The following is a 24,575-nucleotide window of genomic DNA, read 5'->3' as shown; positions in this document are numbered from 1 at the left end:
ACCCTGATTAGGCCTAGGAATACTCTGCAGAGTGGTATTTCATCCATTTCAAAACAAGAAGCCAGTCCAAAGCTCCCTTTGTATTTGGTTTATTTCATCATTGCAAACTGTAGTTTTCCCCTTTTCAAATTCACCCCTTGAGTTTCAACAGGTATCAAGCTGTGTGCAACGTAATGGTCTTGGACTCTAATCTCTTTCCCCACATCCTCCATACCCTGTACCACTAGACCGGAGGAAGTCTTCCCAACGGGTAGATTTCCCTTTTAGAAAGTCTTTCTTCTTTTTGAAGGGTACCAGAATATGCTACCCTAAAATATGCCTTTTTGGCATCTGGATTGGTTTGAGCTAAAGGCCACTGAGAACCAGCAGATGCAGGAAAAGCTTCAAAAATAGAGCAGGCAAAAGTTTGCCTTTTGTAAAGGAAATTTACACTTACAAAGGAATTTTCCATTTGTAAAAGGTGACTCCCTCTCCCTAGCAGGAAGAGGCAGATTCTTAACTTTTAACAACAAGAAAGCTTTCACTTATATCTACATAACAAATCTTACTAAACAACCCTTATTTATCATACTTTTCCTAGGCACCCTCCCATAACTTGCCTCCTTCCTCCCCTCCCACAACCCAGAAGGTCAAAATCCTGTTTCCTTTGTTTAGTCTAAAATAGGTATATAAACCCGAGTTCAAAGTACCACTTTGGGTTTCTCATCAGTGAGTGCTCTGCGTGTGCGTGCGTGTATGATGCACATGTTAATAAACTTGTTTGTTTTTCTCTTGTTAATCTGTCTTTTGCCAGTCTAATTTACAAGGTCCTAAAGTGGGTAGAGGAAAAAGTGGTTTTTTTCTCCCCTACATTCCTTAATCTAAAGCTAGTTCTTCTCCTTCCTTTCTCTGAGGCAATAAACTTCTCCCAGCCTTAAAATTAAGAATGTTTATAAGAGAAGGAAACAGATTACAGAGGAAAAAAAAACATTTAAAGGCGATATTTCTACAATATTATACCAGTTACGTCATCCTTTAACTAGATATTCTGAGTGGTTTCCCACCTCATCCTTGCCCACCTTTTATAGAAAATCAAGAGGCTATATATTTTTATATAGTTGAGATATAAAGTTTAAAATTTTGACCATAAAACATTACAGCCCAATATTAGTGAGGATGAGGAAGATGATGGTGATGGAGGACATGGAGATTCTGCCACCGCAGTCATGTGAATTTGAATACATTACCTCTCTGGTTTTATAGTTTCCTCTTGTACGAATCCAAACGATGATACCAGAAGATCTTTAAGGAACTTCTCTATGGATCTATGATTTCACTTGAAATACTCAGTTCACTATCTGGAAATGTGGCGTTGAGCTATCATTCATGGGTCACATGTTAACTCCTTACTGGAAAGGAAATATCTCACACTGCAATTATGCAACCCTCCAGCCCTTTAAGGGTTGGGTTATTATACTCAGCCAGAGTGATATGCCCAACTTAAACACGGGTACATGACGGAGACTGGTAAACTTGAAAAACTGCTGCAAAGCAACAATTTTTGCTTCTATTTATTTCCTCCTCCCCTTTTTCCATGACCTTATTTCATCACTTACTTCCTCTGCTAGTGCATTTTCAAATTCTCCCTCAGATAAGATTCTTTCCTAACGACGCCAGAGGGCAACTGAGTCCAGGGCTTATGCTGCCTGCGCTGGCTCGGCCAATAGACCGACACAGGAGTTGGGCCAGAGGATAAACATTTAGTGTCAGAGCACTGGTGGTCTGAGAAGGCTGCAGGTTCACACCTTCAAAATCTGCCTTAACATTCTCAGACTAGCTTAGGGTATTTAAGGGGAAATCTGGGCACTTCTCCAGAGGCTACATGATGGTTCTGGGGATAACCCAGGAACAACGATGGGAGTCGCCTGGAAAGAATGCTAGACTATGGAGATTGTGATCAATAAGCCTAAGGGTATTAATCATAAGTTTCAGGGTAATTGTCTAACACAGGGAACTGACTGGGACAGGGGGCATTCTGAGCTCAAGCCACGGGGGATGATCTATGGTTAAGCTCCAGGTAGGTCAAGGAAAGGAGAGGCTGGGGATGTGGCGAGGCCTCCACTACGGGGGTCCCAACCAGGCTCTGCTTCACTGACACATAAATGTGAGAATCTCCTCCTTCTGCAGTATTTCTCTATTATCTTGGACTAGAAGTCTGAACCTACTGCCTTCAGTCCTCAGTCCAATGAAACTTTTATTTGTACCACTCTACTGAAATGCATCTTATAAAGATTGTCAATGACAGTTTATCTGCCCAAACCAGATAAACTGACTTTCTTCTTCTGCATGATTTCACTGCAGCATTTACCCCCTTGGTGATCTCAACCTATTTTAATGTTGGACCATCCCCATCCACTGACACCTCCCAAGTCAATTTCCAACTCCCTAGCAGTTGTCTTCACCTAGGTATCCTACAAGAATCTTACACTATCCATTAAACTGTTGTATATCTAAAACCAAACTCATAATCCTCCACACTTCTTCCGGTTCCCTGGCTCAATTGATGATTAACATGCACTGAGCCTCTCAAGCAGGAAACCAACTCCATCTCATCAATTCTTCTCTCTTATTGTACTCATCTAATTGGCCACCAAATTCCTTTTCTCTATCCACAATCTGCTATCGTAGGCTAGTTTGTTAGCATTTCTTAAAAGGGCCCTCTCATCATTAATCCTCATTGCTATCTCTAGTCCCTGCACTCAAGGCCTGCTGGAGTTTTCACCACAGAGAATAAATCTGAGAATGATACCACCCTACTCATGAATTTTTGCCTCCTGGAAGGCTGCTTCCAGGTTATAGCCAGTCTCCTTAGCACACTGAAGCAAAGCCCTTCACAATGTCACACAGCGATCTCCCCAGACTTCCCGTCACATGTTCCAGTCACACTGGAGCACTTTTCCTCTCCTAAGCAAACCAAGTTCATTTGAACACTGTGACCTTAATTTCAGGCACTGAGTGTTCTCTTTGTATATGCTTAATCACAAAGCACAACGTCTGACAAATTGTACATCCTCAACCAATGTTTGTTGAATGAATTAACCATGAATCCTGGGTTAGCTCTTCAATAAGACATGATTAAGTAATTAAGTAAAAAGAATTATGAAAGAAATGTCTCCTTCAAAATATCACTTCTTTTGTAGTTGAGAGGAGGCAAATAAGTGCCTGCTGACCTGAATTTTCTTTAGCCATTTTCAAATCTTACCCCATTCATGTCAGACTATCAAAAGAACAGCTGACAAAACCTTTCCCCACTTTGTTTAATATCTTAACTATGCAGAGAAACAAATTCATGAGATTATTGTAAACTTCAGCATCATACCTCAGTTTTTCCATAGATAATGACAACTAAAGCACCTTATGAGTTGCACCTCATAAGAAAACTCTATGTGGGACTGTGGATTACATAGAGATTTAAGGTTAGCTAAACTGAGAAAGTCAGATCATATGAGTTCCCATATTTGCAAGTTAATTTAGAAACTGTTCATAAGGGGAAGGGAGAAAAAACTGACCTCTTAAAATTTACAAGAAATTCTCACTCTCATTGTCATAATGGAAATTCCCAAATTTCTCACATATGTTCTTCTTCATGTCTGGTACCATAAAAACATCTGCAGAAAATACTGTGAAACTGAAAAAGTATCCAGTGCCATTGCCCAAACCTATAATAACTTGTAATGACCAGGTTATCCTCATGAACAGGTATCACTCTCACGAAGGGCTCTGGTTTCTCTTTAAGTCATGGAAATGACTAAGCCTTGTTGGATTTTTCTTATTTCTGTACTCAGTGATATGGGGTTAAAGAGTGCCTCTTATGAGATGCTAATATGCTGATGGTATGTACAATTGTATAAAGACCAGATTCTCAAGGTAATAGTATTAAGCTAGTATCAAGCATTCACCTGCATATATTTTTTCAATAAACATTTATTAACCATTTATTTTGTGCTAGTGGTTGGCACTAGAGAAACAAATATAGGAGATTCAATTTCAGCTCACAAAGCGTTTCTAGTCCAGTGGGTAGGCTGACATGTTAACATTATGAAACATATAACAGAAGTCGCCCAGGATGCTTCAGGATGCAGAAGAGTGGCACAGAGGTCAGACCTTGGGGGTACTAAGGGAAGACTTCATGAAGAAGGTCATTGCTGAGGTGAATACATTCAGCAACTATTAAGAACCTTTGTCAAGCTCTGCTCCAAGACTGCGGATACAGCAGTGAACAAAGCAGAAAGTCCTGCCCTTGTGGAGCTTACGTTCTAGAATACCCTGAAGAAAGTTTGCCAGGTGAACAATCTAAAACAGAAATGAACATTATATGTTTACAGTTTAATTATGTACAAATGAGTATAACTTAGGCACTAGAAAAATGTAATCTCTGTCCTATTCAAAACCTGTTGAAAGTATGTTGAAATTTCCTGCCTTTGTAAATAGAGGGGCAACTTCTCTCCATACCTGGGAACAGGGCCCAGAATCCATTCACAGCTCAGGGGTACCTGCCATAATAAAGACACACACACCCACACACACACACACACACACACACACACACGTGCATGCACACAATACACACGCACACACACATGCATGCACGGTTGGGCCATTCACACAGTGACCAACACACCAGATAATGACATCCCCGTTATGACAATGTCCCTTTGCCAGAAGCAGGAATATACGGGGAAAAGATTCTACCTAACCCCTATTCCCAATAGTATATTTTAACTTTACTCCTGATCATGAAAGGGAGAGTAGAACTTACACACAGTGCTTTTTAAAGAGATGGCAATGTTATTATTTTTTTTCCGGAGCAATGGTTGCACACATTGACTCAGATAAGTTTATGTTTCAAAACACTCTTGGAAGGACAAGGAAGGATGGTGACATGCCACTGGGGTGGAATGTTCCCTATAACCCTGCCATTCATTAAAAAATACACAATTTTGATTTTAATTCTAAATGTATTGAGTTGCAATCATCTTTTGTTCACTTTAGCTCTATATTTATTTGTTGTTCATAGCAATGTTTGTTAACATCTGCCTGACCCTCTCTGTGAATCTAGAAATACCACGTCAACCCAATTCAATGAGTTAGACAAGATGGGAGAGTCAAGTTAAGTAGACCTAGGTTGCAAGTCTCTGTCCATAACACTGGGCTTTGAAGGTCATTGTGGGCACTGGCATTCCGCCAGCTGATGGGAGAAGAAAGTCAAGAAGGGATACCCATTTTTCACCACTCATATGGGAAGTGACACATCTCCCATTGGTAAGAACTCGTTCTATGATCCCACCAGGAGGAAATGAAGCCCTTGGAGGACAAATGAAGTTCCTGTCTGAGAAATCCCTTCCCAGCAAGAATTACACAATGGGAAAGGAGCAGGGATCTTTCATTCTAGGTGAACATCTAATTATTTCTGCCACAATATATGTTTTCTGCTTCTACAATATAATTCAGAAAAGTATGATAACTCTGCATGGTGACAGATGGCTACTAGACGAGTGTGGTGATCACATCGTAAGATATGTGTCAAATCAGCATGTTATATACCTGAAATTAATATATAATATTGCATGCCAACTATACTTTAATAAAAATAAAATAAAATTGGAATAAACTGAAAGGTAATATGGTTGCCATAGGTGACTAATTGTGACATTTTAAATATAAGATCTTAGCAGTGAGTTTGTGGTGAATAAATTAGTGCAACTTTTAAAAGTAAGCCTTTTCTTTTGGAATAATTTTAGATTTACAGAAAAGTTGCAAATATGGCACAGAAATGGAGGATAGGCGTCTCCTAAATCTTATATAAAAATGGTACATTTGTCAAAACCAAGAAATCAAAGTTGGCACAGAACCATTCACTGAGCTATAGGCTTTATTCAAATTTCAGTAATTTTCCCACTAAGGTCCCTTTTCTGTTCCAGGATCCAATTGGATGTACCATATTGCATTTAGGCATCATGTCTCCTTTGTCCCCGTTAGTATGTGACAGTGACTCAGTCTTTCCTTGTTTTTCATAATGTTGACACTTTTGAAGGGCTAATCAGTTAATTTATAGAATGGCCTTCAATTTGGGTTTATCTTGTTTTCTTATGATTAAACTGCTAGCAAGGGTTTTGGGAAAAGTACCACAGAGGGTATGGTATGTACCTTCTCATTGCATTATTTAGTGATATTATATCAATGTATAGAGCATCAGTATCGTGCAGGGGACTCTGCTCGCTGGACCAGTTGTCACGCGGGGCGGCCTGCGGCGTCTCTTGCGGGGTCTCCTGCCGACTACGCCATGTGTCATGCAGGAGACCCTGCTTGCTGCGCCATGTGTCCTGCGGGGTCTCTGGTCCCACTCCCCACACAAGAACGCAGGACATGGTAAGGCCAAACAGGAACACCCATGGAGCCATAAGTAGGGGAGTCACACCACTATACTCTCGTTGGCGGCTGGGTTGGAGAAACAGGAAACAGGAGCCACACAATCCTCAACCCTCACTGCGCCGCTTGCAGACTCAGCCACCATCTTCTTGCTAGCCCCCTTTTTTTGCTAGCCTAGCCACAGCAGTTATATTAGTGCCCAATGGCTCACTGGTTACAGCTGACGGTCAACTAGCCACAGCTGCTGGCCATTTGATCACAGTCGACGGCCATTTACTACCTGAGCCAGCACCTTTCTATGTGAGACCGAGAGCCTGGAAACTGCTTTTTGGGGCTCTGTGCCCACAATCAGTTTACCACTGACATTAACTTTGATCATCTGGTGTTGTCTGCCAGATTTCTCCTCTGTAAAGAATTTTATTTCCCTTTCCGTACTCTAGTCTTCCAAAGCAAGTCACTAAATTCAGTCCACATTCAAGGAGAGTGGCTATGGCAACTTTTGAAATGGAGAAGTCACTGAGTTTTTTTACTGCTTGTTATTAAAAATATATAGAATAAGGAAAGACATGGTGAGGGGAATGGAATGTACCAGTGCTAATTTTTATACTCTCTTATCTGGTATTAATGACAAGGGACAGAGCTACTGAACTTAATTTTTAAAAGTTGCTTTTTCAATAAATGATTTATTCCTGATAAAAGAAGCGGATCTAATGTAGAATCCAGCTTCTACTTCTAATTATGTTAGACTAGGAAAGCCAGAAAACTGACAAAAACTGGCGGAAATACAGGTATACCTTGAATATATTGTAGGTTCGGTTCCAGACTGCACAATAAAGTGAATGTCACAATAAGTGAATTACACAAAATTTTTGGTTTCCTACTACATATAAAATCTATTTACTATACTATAGTCTGTTAAGTGTGCAATACCATTATGTCTAAAAAAAATGTACATATCGTGATTATATGATCTCACTTATATGCGGAATCTAAAGAAAAGAATAAGTGAATGAACTAATCAGAAACAGTTTTGGAGACAAAGAGGAAAAACTGAGGGTTGCTAGATGTGCGGGGGGGGGGTGGAGGTAAGGGGGAAAGTGAGGGGATTAGAAAACAATCAGTAACCACAAGATGGCCATGGGGTTTTGAAAATTAATCTGGGGAACGTAATTTTGTGGTTACCAGAAGATAAGGGGGTTGGGGGGTGGGAGATGAGGGTGAGGGGGATCAAATGTACGGTGATGGAAGGGGAGCTGACTCTGGGTGGTGAACACACAGTGTGATTTATGGATGATGTGATACAGAATTGCACACCTGAAATCTATGTAATTTTACTAACAATTGTCACCCCAATAAATTTAATTAAAAAAAAGAAAAGAAATAAAAATAAAAATATGATAACCAAAAAAAAAAAACTTTATTGCTAAAAAAATGCTAAGCATCATCTGAACCTTCAGCAATTCATAATCTTTTTGCTGTTGGAGTTGGTCTAGTAAAGTAAATTGAAAACCTTCTGGAAAGGATTCACCATTCTAGATGATATTGAGAACATTTGTGATTAATGGAAAGAGGTCAAAATATCAACATTAAAAGGAGTTTGGAAGAATTTGAACCCAACCCTCCTGGATGACTTTGAAGAGTTCAAGACTTCAGTGGAGGAAGGAACTACAGACGGGGTAGAAATAGCAAAAGAACTAGAACTAGAAGTGGAGAGTGAACATGAGGCTGAATTGCTGCAATCTCATGGTAAAACTTCAACAGATGAGGAGTTGCTTCTTAAGGATGAGCAAAGAAAGTGGTTTCTTGAGATGGAATCTACTCCTGGAGAAGATGCTGTGAAGATTGTTGAAAGGAAAACAAAGGGTTTAGAATACTACACAAACTTAGTTGAGAAAACAGTGGCAGGTTTTGAGAGGCCTGACTCTAATTTTGAAAGAAGCTCTACTGTGGTTAAAATGCTATCAAACAGCATCACGTGCTACGAAGAAATCATCCGTGAAAGGAAGAGTCAATCGATGCGGCAGACTTCATTTGTGTCTTATTTTAAGAAATCGTCACAGCCACCCCAACCTTCAGCAACCACCACCCTGATCAGTCAGCAGCCATCAACAATAAGTCATGTTTCACAATTATTTATGTGGGGACAGAGTCCCAGAGAGCAGTTTCCAGGCTCTCGACCTCACGTGGAAAGGTGCTGGCTCGGTTATTAGACAGCCGTCAGCTGTAATCAGATGGCCGTCCGCTGGGGCTGGGTGGCCATCAGCTGTTACCGGTTAGCCATTAGCCACTAATATAACTGCTGTGGCTACGCTGGCAAGGGGGTTGGTTGGTTGGCAGAGAAGCGGGCGGCAGATTGTGTCTCCTGCTTCCTGTGTTTCCAACCCAGCCGCCAGCGAGAGCATAGTGGTATGACTCCCCTATCTATGGCTCTGTTGGTGTTCCTTTTTGGCCTCACCATATCCTGTGTTCTTGTGCAGGGAGCGGGAGCTGAGTCCCTGCATGACAATTTATGTTGTTATGTAATATTGTATAAGTCTTCAAATTGCATAAATACATACACATGTACAAAAATAAAATATAACTACATATATTTTAAGGCATTTCCATCTGTAATTCTGGAGTTTGAGGAATTAGGAGAGTGAGACAGTTCTTCACAATTGTTAGGATTACAGGCTCATGAGTCAGATAGACCTGGATTCAAATTCTGCCTCTCCATTCATTAGCTGCCTCTCCATTCATTAGCTGCATGACCTAAGCTCAGTTTCCTCATCCATAAAAAGGGGATAACACCTGCACTTTGGGATTCTTTAGATGAGGAAGGACACTCACTGCCTTTCAATAAGTGGTGGCTACCAAGGAAGAATAACTTCATCCTCAAAAGGACAGTCCTTTGAAACCCTTACTGAGTCAGTATGACTTCCTTTGACAGTGAGAAAGTCAGGAATCAATTCAAGGGGAGAATCGCACTTTCATTATATATCATCCTAAAGGTACCCGGTGTAGGGGAAGAAAAATATTTAGGTTCTCAGTGGGTTCTCTGTTAACATGACAAAGGAAAATGGTTTTAGGCTGGGGGGGGCAGTAAACTGGGAAGGTAAACATATGGGGGGAAGGTAAACATATGGGGGAAGCTAACTCAGTAAGGTTTGTTAGCAAATTCCTCTGGTGCCATCTCTGGGCTAAGAGTCTAGAGCAGTATAAAGGAAACTTATACCCTGCCTTTAGACAGAAAAGGAGGAGGAGGGTAAAGAGAGCTCTTCCTGCTTTTGCTGGGCTTCCTAATTGCCTTACAACTCAAAGTAATTATGTCAAAGAGGCATATTTTGGGGTGACATATTTTGGTTTCCTTCACCAGTAAGGTTGTTTTCTAGGACTTCAGCATTTTGTACCTGTTGATGTAAGAAACATCCACACCTGCAGAGAATTTTCACAAGAGTTTTTGTGAACCAAACTGAGGACATATGCCAGGGAGTCAGATCTTAACTGCTCCAGAAAATAACAGTTTTGCACTTTCTTTTATGCATTTGAAATTAAGGAATGTAAAAAAGATTACTTGGAGGTGGGGGAAAGCAAAGTGGGGATTGGATTACAGGATAGTTAACAAGATTATGTGCTCTCTTTGAGGGCGGTTAAGGCTTATTTCAAAGAGATATTAACTTAGATGCACAGAAACAGTGGACAAGGCTTACTTAAGGCAAAGATAAACCTTTCACTAAAGAAGTTATATGCCTGAGGCATGACCTGCCCAGTTAGGAATTTATGATCAGATCGCCCTGGGAGGTTACTTTCCATAGAACTCCTTTTCTCATCCACGCACCACATAAACTTTACTATTCCAAGGAGAAGGTGTTATAAGGTCTACGGGACCGAAAGCTTTTAGAAGAGGAAGCAGTGCAGTGCTTCTCAGGACTGCTTGATATCATACGTACATATATGTGTAGTTAGTTACATACCTATTTTAAGTGTATACACATATACATACTTATTTTAAACAAGAAAATACCTATTGCTGCTATAGTCAGACGCTTGTAATTGCTTGTGTTAAAGGTGATTAGCCAGCTGGATTACTTAAGGGAATTGCATAAGCAACAGAAAGACAAGACAATCAGGTGAATTCCATTTGATGTCATAATTCCTCTGCCTCAGGGAGGGCTTTTTAAATCAGATGAATCAGTAGTAGAGAAGGAAAGGAGAAAAGGAAGGGGACGGAAAGAGAGTGATTTTCACAACTTAGAAACCTAGGTAGAGATGTGCAATGGATCACCATGGATGGCAGCTTTTGTGATTTCTAAAAAGCCTTAATTTAAAGCATTTGTTTTATTCGATATGGTGCTCACTCACCCCAAAGCCACAATGATCTGAAATATGAGTCTATCCATATTCTTACACTCTCCTCACTACCAAAAAATAAACCAAAACACAAAAACAAAGATTCTTAGCAGGACTCTGGTGACATGGCCTGTTCGCCTACCTCTCCATTCCCTGTCTTACACTTATCGGAGTGCTGTTTTAGTTCCAGAAAAACAAGCAATTTCACACTCTATGCATTTTCTCCTGTTTCCTTGGCCTGGAATGCTAGTCTCACCTTTCTTTGCCTGATGAACAATCATTTACTTTGGGAAACTCTTAACATCGTCTGTCAGGAACCTTTTCCTGGTTCTTCGTCCCAGCGCTGGCCCCTGCCTCTCAGCTCTGTGCATATCTCTGTTTTATTTTTTTAATCTCCTCTTATCTATTTAATGTTCCATACAATATTGTTTTATTTTGAATGTCAGTTCTCTAGATCCCATAGAACTATTTAATCTTTTGTATCCTGTCCCCTAGCAGGGTGTGACAACCGAAAACTTTATGCAGCTGAAATGAACCCATGTTTGGTCACCAATGACCCACTCACCCCCACCACATACCTTCAGCTCAGAATCCCTAAACTATATCTCAAAATCACCATGCTTGCAAGTGCCTCCAGGACATACGTCCCTTTTACAGAGTTTGAAATGTATTAAGTCACCTGTACTTCTCTTAGATCGTGTTTCCCATTCCTGGGCTAAGCTTGTTCAGTGAGAGGAGAAAGGGAAATCTAATTCCTAAGAAACAAACACTCCAAGCCCACTTTGGTGTAAAGCAGAACTGTGGGCGGCACAAGGGGCCACCCAGCCTGTCTAGAGCTCAGTCCCACCCAGGCTCCCACCAGCCCCCACACTCTCTTGGTTTCCAGGTGTACACAATCCAGGTGCGTGTCACATCCGTGCCGCGCGTGGCCTGGTGAACGTCACCGAACACTTCTCCCGGACCCCTGCAGCAGTAATAGCAGTGCGACGGGATGGGGTGGATGTCACCACGCGGTGGTCACCGTCTCCCCCGAGAAGTGCAGGCGTTGGGACCTCGAAGGGGAAGCCCTGGGTGTTCGTGGTCCCTTACCCCGGAAACCCCCAGGGAAGGAGGGGCTGGGAGGGGTTGATCGGTTTCTCCGGAGTTGCGCAACCCGCAGCTCCCAGAGGCGGGCATTCATTCCCGCCCGCGTCCCCGGAGCAGCCCGCCGCGCTGACCCCTGCAGAGCCCGAACCAAAAGCGAAAGGAGCCGCGTCCCCGCTTACCTGGCGTCGCGTCCACGGGGTGGTCGCCGCGCTCCTCCAAGTCGGCGGGGTACCGCTTTGTGACTTCACTCATTTCGCAACAAGCCCCGGCCGCCCGGACCCCACCCACCCCGGCCCGCCGCCTTGCCTTCCAAAGCCTCCTCGGGTCCCCGCGCTTCCTCTCGCTCTGCGGCTGGGCCTGCCCCCGCCGTCGCGGAGCCTCCTGTCCCGCAGCTCGTGGCTGTCAGTGCGGGGGACGCCGCCTGGCTGGCCAGCACGTGGCGGCGCCCGCCCCCCCCAGCAGCCAGGAACAGCCCGGCGTCCCGACCCGCTGAGCGCAGCGCATTCCCGGCGGCGCGATGCTGTGCTTCCTGAAGGGAATGGCTTTCGTCCCCTTCCTCCTGGTGACCTGGTCGTCCGCCGCCTTCATCATCTCCTACGTGGTCGCCGTGCTCTCCGGGCACGTCAACCCCTTCCTCCCCTACATCAGGTGAGGGGCAGGGTGAGCGGAGGACTGGGGACCAGGCAGAGGCACCACAGGGAAGCGCTGCTGATGGGGAGGACGGGGGACCAGACCCAGCTGGGGTGTCTTGTGGAAAGACCGAGGTCTGAACACGAGGAGAGGAGAGTATGCACCCTGGCAGATGTGTAGGGACGCAGGGGGTGCTGGAGCTAAGCAGTTCTGACTTGACGCAGAACACAGTGTCATCACGAGGGGTTCGGGAGAGACAGGAGAACTTTCAGACTGGGTGCGGGACAGCATCTCTAGAAGACGCGTCTTTGGCGATATTGAAACAGGACCTGATGGATGCTGTTTATTGAGAGTGCAAGTTGCAGATCCAGGTGTGCGCTAAAACAGCTCACATGTTTCACTTCTGCTTCCCAACATCCTCTTGAAGTGGATGTCTGGCTCATTTTTCACGAAAGGAAACTAAGTTTAAGCAGATGTTGAAATACCATCAGTGTGACACTGATGTCACAGCTAGGAAATGGTGAAAGCAGAATCCACGCCCAGATCCATTTCATGCCAAAAGCTACACTGTGGTACCTCCAGGTCATTGGGGGTCAGGGTTTCGCTCTCCTGGATGGAGCTGCCCAAGATCCCTCTGGGTTCTGTGCCCCCAAAGTCAGAGCCCTCAAATTGTCAGCTTGTGACATCCCTTGTGTTGTCTCATGTGTGTTTCTCATGAGTTTTGGCCTCCACCTTTTTAGGGTGACTTCATCAGTGCCCAGGACACACGTCCTGATCCTCTCCATGTGCCTCCCAACTCGGTGCCTTGCTCATGGCAGTGTTTTTTTTAGAACAATTCATCTTTATCCAAGAGGTGTGACTCCTCTGGATCTGTATTGGCTGGTGAGGGGATAATAAAGTTGGTGACACCCAGTGTTTGTAGAGATTATAGATTGTAGGGCTTCTCCTTTCTGCAGCCATTCTGCCTTGTGCACAATATTCTGTAATATGGGTCAGGAAGGGAGTGAAGATGAAGCAAGAAGAGACTCGAGTTTAGAGATGCAAGGAAGAGCATTCTGCAGAATGGGGCAAATATACAGTATTGATGCAGAAAGAGGGGCTTCTTGCATCAAGCAGACTTTCTCACTAGGCCTTGTGCCCCTGCAGAAACCTGGGCTTAGTTTCTCATGGCTCAGCTCAGTCCCAAGTGCCACTGTGTCACTCCTCCGGATTCTGAAGCAGCATAGATCCTCTTAGACTTGTGTAAAAACTTCTCTCCCTGCCATGCTTTTTATTGAGAAAAGAGTAGCTGTATTTGTCCCAGATCTGAAGGTCAGGGACAGATAATATTTGTCTCGCATTGGCGAGGCAGTCAGAGGCAGGGTTTGAGTGTTTGTAGAGGTGTCTGATATAGTTGTGATTAATATTACCCCAAGGTGAACCTGAAATGGAAGACATTCAGAAATGGGGAAATGAGCTGACAAGACAACCACTTGTGAGATGCGCAAATCACAGACATTCCAAGGGAGAGGGTTTAAATTTAACAAGGAGAGAAAGCCTTTAGAAAAAGAATTACAGGAAGAAAAGGCATGAGATTGTTCCCTTGTTGCCAGGAGCCATCAGTCTACAAACAACAAACGTGTATTTCTTGCTCACATGTGCCTGAGGCTTTGCAGTTGTCTGCTTCCCTGTAGACAAGAGCAGCTGGCGCATTGAATTGCTCCTGCCCCTCCTAGAAAACCAAGTCACTGAGGCAAGGACAAGATGTAGGTAGATAAGAGCTAGACAACAGGACCTGGTGGAAGTAGTGCCAAATTTGTCAGTTTTGCCCAGAAGTGTTGGCCCTTATATCCTATAAGTCCTCTCTGCTCTCACTACCTCCTATTCTTCTTTACCCTCACTCCCTCCATTTCCTCCAACCACACTGGTTTCCTTTCTGTGTCTCACACATGTCAGGCACACCTCCTTCTCAGGGCCTTGGCACTGATTATTCTTCTGCCGGAGTGTCCTACCTCCAGATTTTGCCCTTACCTCCTTTGTTCAAGTATTATTTCAGTGAGGCCTGCTCTGATAGGCCTATGTAAAATTGCACCCTAGTGCGCTTGATCCCCCATACCCAGTCTTACTAGTCACCAAAGCTCTGTCACCTTCTAACAAACTATATGATTTACTTATTGTGTTGATTACTTGTCTTCCTTCTCTGGAGTGTAAGATCTAGGAAGGCTCTCAACATTATTTGTTGAATTAATATTTCTCAGGCACTCACTGTGGTTATTGTATTCTTCCCCCTCAAGCAGGCCAGTTCCCTTCAGGGAAGGCCTGAGTCAATCACTGGTGGTTGGTCAATGATTTGGATGTACAGATGCTCCTCGACTTTGGGGTTACCTCCTGATAAACGCATCTTAAGCTGAAACTATCGTAAGTTGAAAATGCGTTTAGTAATCTAACTTAACTCTTTCACTGCATTAAATGGTTTCAAGTTTTTTCTCCAAAATGTATCAAAAATCGACAAAAGTCGAACTTCGCAGCTTAAATATTTAATAATAGCTTAGCCTAGCCTACCTTAAACGTGCTCAGAACACGTATGTTAGCCTAGTGTTGAGCAAGATCATCTAACACAAAGCCTATTTTATGATAAAGTGTTGAATATCTCATGTAATGTATTGAAGACTGTACTGAAAGTGAAAACTGGTTGTGTATTTCTCACCATTAACTCACCATTAACCACTAACCATTAGCACACGGAACCTGAAGAATGCTTGAAGCATTGAACTAAAACAAAGAATGCTGGCAACACAGTATACTGTAGAGTATCAGTTTCAAAAAAGCAACTTTTTTATTAAAATATAGTTGGCATACAATATTAGTTTCAGGTGTACAACATAGTGATTGGACGTTTCTAGAGTATGAGTTGTTGACCCTCGTGATCTTGTGGCTGCCTGGGAGCTGGGGCTCACCGCTGCCCGGCATCACGAGAGGATCATACCGCATATCGCTAGCCTGGGCAAAGATCAAAATTCAAAATTTGAAGAATGGTTTCTGTTGACTGTAGGGCTTTCACACCATCATAAGGTAAAAAAAAAAACCACAAGTAGAACCATCATAAGTCAGGACATCTGTATTTAGAATGAACCTCCTTTTAGATGATAATGTTGTTAACGTTGTTCAAGCAATCTGATGTTCTGATGTTTTGTTTTGTTTTGTATTTAACAATGTTGAACACTGAATAAAAGCCATTGCATGTTCATTAAGAGCCAGAACCCTGGGAGCACCTCTCTCTAGTATGGCAATCAAACTCAGCTTCTTTACCAGGTATTTCCCTACGACACTGTTATTCTTCAGTATATTGGCTAAATGGGCAAATATTAATCGCTCTTAGATATATGGAAAGATGCTCAACCTCATGAATTGAATAAAAATTCAAATCAAAACTTATTGATGCCATTTTTCATCTACTGAATTGGCAGAAGAAACCTAAATGTTTGGCACACTATTTGTGAGACTGTGGAAACAGGCTTCCATATGTTGCTGGTGGGAATGTAAATTGATTCAATCTCTGTGGAGGAACTTGGCTTTATCTATCAAAATGACAAAAGTGTATTTCTACAAGGTTACTGCTAATAGCATTGTTTTCAATAACAAAGGTTGGAAACCATACAAATATCCATCAGGAGAATACTAGCTAAATAAATATGGCTTATTCAAAGAAGACTTCAAACAAAGCTCTCTATACATAGAATAATCTCTTTGAATTAATACATTGATGTGAAAAATTTCCAGTACATTGTTACATGGAAAAAGCAAGATGCAGAACAAAATATGTTACCAGTTTGTGGAAGAGGTAGGGGGTTGGGGGGTGGAGGGGGAAATAGTATACATTTTGTATTTGCTTGCATAAAGAAACTAATAAAAGTGATTTATCTGTATGGTCGAAGGAGTAAGTCATAGTCAGGGAGACATTAGCAGATGGGTAAAACAGCAGAAATACTTTTTCATCATACTTTTTAAAAATTAATCTTTTTACTTCTGAGATAATGTAGATTTACATGCAGTTGCAAAAAATAATGCAGAAAGATCCCATGTATCTTTAACCCAGTTTCTCTCAAAAGTAACATCTTGCAAACTTGGCATACCTTTATGTATGTATTTATTTTTCAGACAAATGAATGGGTCTTCTCTCAGAAAATTAAATTAGAAACATGGGATTCAAACAGCCATTAAATTTAACAAGTTGGAGTAGAACAGTGCAATATTTCTGTATTATGAAACCATTAATGCAAGGATGTCAAAACCAAGGAAAAATAAAAGTCAACCTGAAAGGATTAGTTACACCCATATATATTGTTGAACATCATCATGGTTAATTTATTATAGTTTTTTTTTTCAATAAACTTTATTGAGGTATAATGTCCATGCAAGAAAATGCATCTATTTTAAAAATACAGTTTTGTGAGTTTTTTAAAAAAACTTATATGCCTATATAGCCATCATGATAGTCAAGATATAGAACATTTTCATCACTGCAGAAGACTTCCTCGTACCCCTTCCTGCTCCATCCTGGCCCTACGCCACTGCTGATTTGCTTTTTTTTACTTTGCTAGCAATTCATATTTATATAATCCTACAGTACTTACTCTTTTTATTAGTTTCAGTTGTGCAAAACAATGGAATAGTTAGACATTTATCATTTATACCCCTCACAAAGTGATAATGTTATAGTTTCTTATATTTCCTCTGTGACCAAATCCTCAGGCTATCTTGGATCAACATTACTTATCAACTCCTCCAACTGGTAAGCCATTATCTTTTACATATTCTTTGGCTTGTGTTTCATGCTTCCAGAATATTTGGTAGCCTTTTACTTTAAAGTTTGCCAATTCTGCATCCTGGTTGCATCCTTTATTAGCTTAGTCTCACTTTTTTTTTTTTTTTTTTGCAAGTCTTGTTTGCTGGATGAATTGTGGTCTTTGATCACTTTCATGGCTCCTCCTCAGGACCACAAATCCTGATCAGTGATTGGTGGCAGAAAACCTCAAATTAAGCCACCTTAAAAGAGAGATCAAAATGGCATAGTAAACAAGTAAAAGAAATTAGGTTTTTAACTCCAAAAATGAATCTGAAAATTATAGAAATTATTTGGTCTTTATTTCGTTAACAATCACAAAATTTAGGTTATAATCACAATGTGCTAATTCTTATAATGAACAAAATGCATTACAATGAACGCTTCTCATAATGAACAAAACAAAATGAAAAGACAAAAGTCTTTTAAGGAACCAAAAACTTAAAATGATTTAGGTGCTCTTTTTAAGGGAAGGGTACATACTTTTCCAAAACAGTTCTATGGTTGCATGATACAAAGTCCTTGATTTCACGTTTGTCTTTTGAAGGGGAATATGAAGAGGCTCATTTTTGCAGAAATGTTTTATGACTTCAATTTTCCCAATGACCATTCTTAATCTATGTGGGAGGCCATTGATCTTGTTTATTGTCTGTGTCTCATGAGGGAGAGATTTCGAGTCTATTCACTGCTCCATCCCCAGCATTTATGACAGTGCCAGAGACATAGGAGATGCTTAGTAAATATTAGTTGAAAGCTGATTAAGATCATTTACACCAGGTGGGCCTGTTTCATTTATGCCTGTTTTATGGATCGTGTCACTTTCTCTTCAATTGTTAACTGATTCTGCCAGCATTCATTGTTCATTTACTATGATTGCGATTCCAACTCTTGTCTCCAACACCATTTCTATTGACTTCATGAAATTCTCCATGTTTATAAGATTTGCAATCTGCCTTTGTAGTCAGTTTGACTATTTACTTCTCCGCTCTCCCAGATGATAAAAGCCACTCTTTATATCTTCTTCTTTGGCTGTGTCTCATGCTTCCAGAATATTCTGTGGCCCTTTACTTTTAAGGTTTTGCCAGTTCTGCATCCTGGTTGCTTTTTATTAGCCTAGTCTCACTTTTTGTGCAAGTGCTGTTTGCTGCATAGAATGTGGTCTTTGGTCATTCCCATTATTTCTCCTCATGACCACCGCCCAATGATTGTTGGCAGAACACTGGGTCACCTAGTAAATATTCACCATGTTGAATATTTACAACATTTGATAATCATACTGAGAGGGAACATAGTAGATTGGATAAGGGAACAGCTGGGGAGCAGACGACTTTGGTGAGAGTACACCATTTGCCCCGGCTATAGGACTTTGGACAAGTGACTTGACTTGTCTCTGCTTCCCTGTGGGTTAATAGCACCTCCCTTGTGAATTAACACATGAACCCACTGAGAACTCGTTAACACCCTGATCCAAGAACACAGTAAGTTCTCTGTAAGCATTTGCTGTTTTAGTATTATCAAGGGACCGGTCCACGTTACCGGTCCACGTTAATCTGGGTAGATGCTAGTGTTAAGTAGGAAAGGACATTTGGTTGAGGGCGACTTTTATGTGATCAGTTTATTTTGTGGGGGTAGCAGAAGCTTTCCTAACTACCCTCAACTTAATGAACTTGCTTGTTTAACTGACAACCTCATTCCCTGAAAAGTATCCTGACTAAAGCCCGTGGACCCTGAAAACCTCTCCCAGCTACTCTCTGAGCTGCGTGCTTTCTCCTTTCACCTGTTTTTGTACGCTTATCAATGCCAGCTGTGTTTGTTCCCAAATGTGTTTATGCCAGTTTGTATTTTTTTTACTGTAATGGTGTGATTTAACTCAATATACATAAACTGTTGGTCTGTAAATGCAAAAAGAGAAGCATAATTTCTAAGAATACTTGGTCGAATGCTTTGCCAAGATTCAACAGAGACAAGTAAAAAAATTGCAGTCTGTTTAATAGTGTTTATGACAAGTGTAAAGATTTATGAAAAATGATAAAAAACTGGAAGGATTTTGCACTTAAATTGCTTCAAAAGTGTCGTTAAGGTTTCCCTCTAAAGAAACCAAAACTGGAAATGAGATTCAGGGTAGACGTGGTTTATCTTCCAGGAAGACATCTAGTGGACTCGCACTTGTGTAATGGCCTTGACTTACATCAATAGGTAGGCAAGCGAATATACGTTTATGTTTGCGGTGTCCATGTATCTATATAATCTTTGATGACTTCCTGCTTAAACCAATGTTTTTGATTGATTACTAACTACTACATTGAATTTCAGGCAGTGGTGACGTTTGCTTTCCTATTTAACTGTAACAATGGTGTCTGGGATAATAAATAATCAGAGACTGAGGTCTGTGTGCCTAGAGTCACACATATTCTGACATGCTGTTGATGACATGGTAGTCTTTACAATGTAGTGATGATTACCTCATAGAATCTCTAAGTCATAGTGTCAGAAGAACGAAAAGGGAGGCATGCCATGTAAAACTTTCAGCTAAGAAAAGTATCATCCTTTTAAGTGATAATTTCTCATTTGATATTTTCTTCAGAAAAGCATTACCCAAATTAGTTAATTCGAACAAAAGCATAATGAGAAAATTGAGAATCCCAAACTTGCCCAGCTTGAAATTGAATTGAGATGGTGGAGGCAGTGTTCGGCTCCTGAGCCAACTGTAAATATTTAAGTTTTCCGTTCAATTTAAATTTTCTTGTGTCACTTGATGACATTAAAAATCCTCCCCCACTAAATTAAATAAAATTGTGAACATTTTTCTTCTGTGTTTCTTACTTGTTAAAAGGCATTAGAGTATTGCTCAAAAGTCCTGACTGATGCAGGGCTGAAAACTTTTAATAAGGACTCATTTTCCATTTAAAGAGTGCTCCACTTAATACTTCTAAATACCCAACAGTAATTGCATTTCAGCCCACCAAGAACATGCATTATAGAGTTATTATATTGCATGCCAAGGACAACTTGCTAATGGCTCCAGAAGGAACAGCTGATGCCAACATGGTTGTAAATAGACAATACTGTAAATTCATATGGAAATATGTTATCATAAAATGAAATGTAATAGAGCACAGCAGAAAGGTGTTCCTAACTTGTGTCCATTGAAATTATCCAGCTCTGGATGCATGGCCTGGCTTCCCCATTTACTATCTGTGTGATCTCAAGTGCATTACTTTCCTAAGACTCAGTTTCTTCCTCTTTAAGATGGCCATAATAACTACTTTCCATATAATGTTGTGAAGACCAAATAAGATGTGCCGAGCTGAGTGTAAGTGCTGAGGAAATGTTAATTGTTTTCTTTTGTAATGTTAGCAGCTATAGTTCAAGCAGGGATGGTTTCTAGAGACTCGCCTTAAAAAACTTCCCAAATTTGACCTCTTATCACCTCTACCCGGTCCCGGTCACTGTCATCTCTTGACAAACTTCTGAAATAGCTCCCTAATGTGGTCCCCCTGGTCTGCATTTGCCCCTCTCTAGTCTTTTCACAACATCCTTTATAAAAACATCAGCTTCATATCACTTCTCTGCTCTCAGCCCTCAACAGCACTGTATCATGTTTAGAATAACATTCAGAGTCCTTACCATGACCCATCGGTTCTGCGTGACCCCGGCTTCCCCCCCCCCCCACACACACACATCCTTGCTCACTCCCCACCCCACCAGCCACACCTACTTCCTTGCAGTTTTTCTAACATATTGCCACCTTAAGGCCTTTGATTTCCCTGTTCTCTCTGCTTGTGATTTTCCTGGCCCAAATATTCCACTTTGTTCAGATCTCTACTCAAGTACCCTTCCCAGATTACTCTGTCTCAAGTATGTGGTTCACCTATGTCCCTCTTCTTATGCAGGTTTCCTTTTCTTCACAGCATTTATCACTCTGAGACTATTTTTATTACACTTCACAAGAATATAAATTTCACAAAAGAGGGGCGTTTTCTATTTACTTTACAACTACAGTCACCATGCCTACAAAATTACCTGTTACATAGAAGGCTATCAGTAACTGTATTGAATCACTGAATCCTTGCATTTTTTGTTAGATATTAAGCTTCTTGAAGGTTGTGAGTTAGTTATCTTTTCATCTTTGTATCCCCACTAACTGGCACAGTTCCCGTCACTTTGGAAGTGCTTAACAATTTTTTTTAAAATGTTATATGAGTGAACAAAGAGGAAATTCAGATTGATAGAAAGAGGGCAAATTGCAGGTGGGTAGTGTGAGGAAAGAGCAAGTTGTTTGCATTTATGAATAAGAAATTCTTTTTACATTTAAAAATAGTTGATACAGCTTTAAGATGCCTCTCCCTCTAGAATAATCGTCACCAAGTGAAGCTGCCAAAAAGTTAGCCCTAATAATTATAAGCATCCAATAAAATGTAATGGCTTGTTATTATCATACTTATTCCTTCTAAATAACATTTAAATATTGTGAAGATAAAGGAATTAATGTCTCCTTTCACTGGTGCATTAAATATTTTTAGGTTCTAAGTCCTGATTAATCTTCCAAGCAATGGACTAGAGTATTACGGCAACCCAGAAACCTCAGTCTGGGCATGCAGATAATTTTGCATTTTTTCATCTCAGTTCCCCCAGTAAATCATGACTCCAGGCTTTGGAGTAATAGAATCACATGTATTCAGTGATTTAAAGCATTTGACCAAGTTTATATTGTCATGTATGTCTTTTTTGTATTGTTTCCATTCCTTTGAGCGTTAAGTGATTATGCAGTGGCTTAATCTTATAAATGAGTTTGCAAAAGGATGTTAGACAAGTAACCTGGAAATTTCCATGATGGAATTAACTTGTAGAAATGTGAATAAAGGAAATATAGACATAAACTGACTTCCTAGGCACAACCTACCCTAGAACCTACTGCGTACACATAACAACATCAACAGTTTTGAAGCCACATGCAAATGAACAGTTCCTATCCCTGTTGCAGTTTTCAGGAAGTGCCTCCTTGACAAGGTGAGGAGGCTATAAATGGGACTGGGGCAGGGCTGGAACCATATTGCTTAAGCCACGTGGTCCAGAATCATATGGTCGGAGTTGGGCGGGGAGACTACTTCTGCTGGGTTGGGAGGCAACTGATTTTGCCTCTCCTTCTCCAGTTTCCTGAATCAGGTACCCAAGTAAAACTATGCCAACTAAAGACTACTACTACCTCTGCCTTTGTGCAGTGAGATCATTTAGTTTGACCTTAACAAAAATAATAAAACACAGAGAGGCTGCCCACAGGGCCTCTTTGTACTTCCTTAGTGTTACACTCCTCTGGATTCCAACATCAGGCAGAAGACGTGACACAATATATGATGTAACACATTAGCACATTTTCATTTGCTGCTTGGAAAGTCTTTTTGAAATATTCTTGAGCAAAATTTCAGCAAATGTTAGGTACCATTTTTGTCACTTTAATGGAAATAAATCACAAACTGACCATTCTTACCAGACAGATTGGGGTATTTGTGCCTCAGACTGTGTCTAATACCTAGTAGATGCTCCATAAATATTTTGTTGGTGAGTGGATAAATTTTATATTATAGTTATATGTGGAGCCAAATAAAAAATTTTTTAGTTAAGTGTGTTTTTCCAGGACCCATCAGCTCCAAGTCAAGCAGTTGTTTCTAGTTGTGGAGGGCGTAGCTCACAGTGGCCCAACGGAGGATCGAACCAGCGACCTTGTTGTTAAGAGCACCATGCTCTAGCCAACTGAGCTAAAAATGTTTTGGTTGCATTTAACCAAACAACTGTTTATGAATACATTAATGTTTTCCCCATTTTTTGTAGTTTAATACTGCCTGTGTTTTAGTGCCAAGTATAGGAAAATAGGCCCATTGGTACTCATCCATTGAAGGTAGGTGTTGTAGACCTATCCACCTAAATATCCTCCTCGTTCTTCCCTTTCCTTCTCTTTCTCCACGAACAAGTAAATAATTTTCCTGGCATGTGGCAGATTACTCTAGACCTATGGTAGCAAGTCATCTTCCATGGGTTACCTGGTAACTGCTTTCTTTTCCACCCCCCTTCTTCTGCCCTGCCCGCCACTCTGGTTCAAGACGTTTCTCAGTCTCGTTATGTAGGACACAGCTCCCTGGCCCACGCTGGTGTTATGAACCTTGCACTCCCCCCGGCTGAGGCAGTCGGTCGCCATTCGTAAGTCGGCCACTCACTGCAGCTGACAGTGGCTCACACCAACTGCCGGCCACTCACGTTGGTCGACGGCTGCTCATGGCAGGTAGCTGCTTTTTTATACCCTGAGGACAAGAATAGAAGGCTTGATTTCCCTGTGAGAATGAATCTTCTGGCAAAAGTGTCGCCCAAGGGTATGAACTGTCTGTACGTTTTTCTCAGTACTGGTTCCGGTTCCCTCCTGTTGCCCACTCAGCACCAGGTTGTCCTCTGAAGGGCATCCCCCACCTTAGGCAGCCTTCGCTACAACATTCCTTCAGTGAGAAAAAAATGGTAATATCAAATTCTAAATACTTCAGATTCTTATAGGTACAAGTGACGCGGAGAATGAAATAGTTGAGAATAGAAGCATTTGTTGTAAGGGGGAGTATTAACCTCTTTATATTCTTCAGATATTAAGTGTTCACAAAATTGAATGGCTCCTGCTTTCCGCAAACACAGGCTTCTTGTGGGATTCTTCAAACACTTTGAAGTAGGCCTTTTTCAACGTGATCCGTTTTTCAATACTTAAATTGCAGAGCTGTTTTAAAACATGGGAACACTCAAGATGGGTACAAGTTGTTTCATGTTGGGAGCCCTTTTGCCATCAGTTTTAAACTGTTGCTTTATGTGAGCAGCTTGAAAATGTAAACATTCAAGCCTTGGCACAGATGAATAGAAAACAGAACTTTCCAGTGCTACTTTCCAGCTCATTCAATTAGTGATAGACTACACCTGAAAAATGTTTTATAGAAATTATTTTTTGCTGAAATAATTTACCACACCCTTAATTTACCACGCTTCCATAAAGTATTGGCAGGCTTCAATAATATTGCTCAGCTTTTCATCATTATTTTCAACAGTGTAAATTTGTGCATAAGTCAAATTGTTAAAAAATTTAAATGTGTTTATGTGTATTGAGCATCCCAATAGCAGATTTTTCAAATGTGATTTTAGACCTATTTTTTTCCCCTGGAAATAGTCACACTCAAGTCTTCACCAAGAATGGACACATATCAATCAAGTTTATTGAGCTCAATCATTTTGGAAACACTACCACCATTCACTTTGAGCATTTACTAGCTTTTTA

The 24,575-nt window shown here is 41.1% G+C and overlaps 1 protein-coding gene across 1 annotated transcript in view; it reads left to right on the top strand.

The window, feature by feature from the left end:
* The first annotated feature begins 11,937 nt into the window (after positions 1-11,937).
* DRAM1 (DNA damage regulated autophagy modulator 1) overlaps positions 11,938-24,575 on the top strand; it is a 30,693-nt gene continuing 18,055 nt past the window's right edge. Inside the window, exon 1 of the mRNA XM_033116120.1 lies at positions 11,938-12,471. Coding sequence (XP_032972011.1) covers positions 12,341-12,471 — 131 coding nt within the window. The 5' untranslated portion in view covers positions 11,938-12,340. The remainder of the gene's footprint in view (positions 12,472-24,575) is intronic.

Source organism: Rhinolophus ferrumequinum, chromosome 10 (genome assembly GCF_004115265.2).
Source record: "Rhinolophus ferrumequinum isolate MPI-CBG mRhiFer1 chromosome 10, mRhiFer1_v1.p, whole genome shotgun sequence".
Lineage (NCBI taxonomy): Eukaryota > Metazoa > Chordata > Mammalia > Chiroptera > Rhinolophidae > Rhinolophus > Rhinolophus ferrumequinum.
This window is presented reverse-complemented; position numbering and strand designations above follow the sequence as displayed.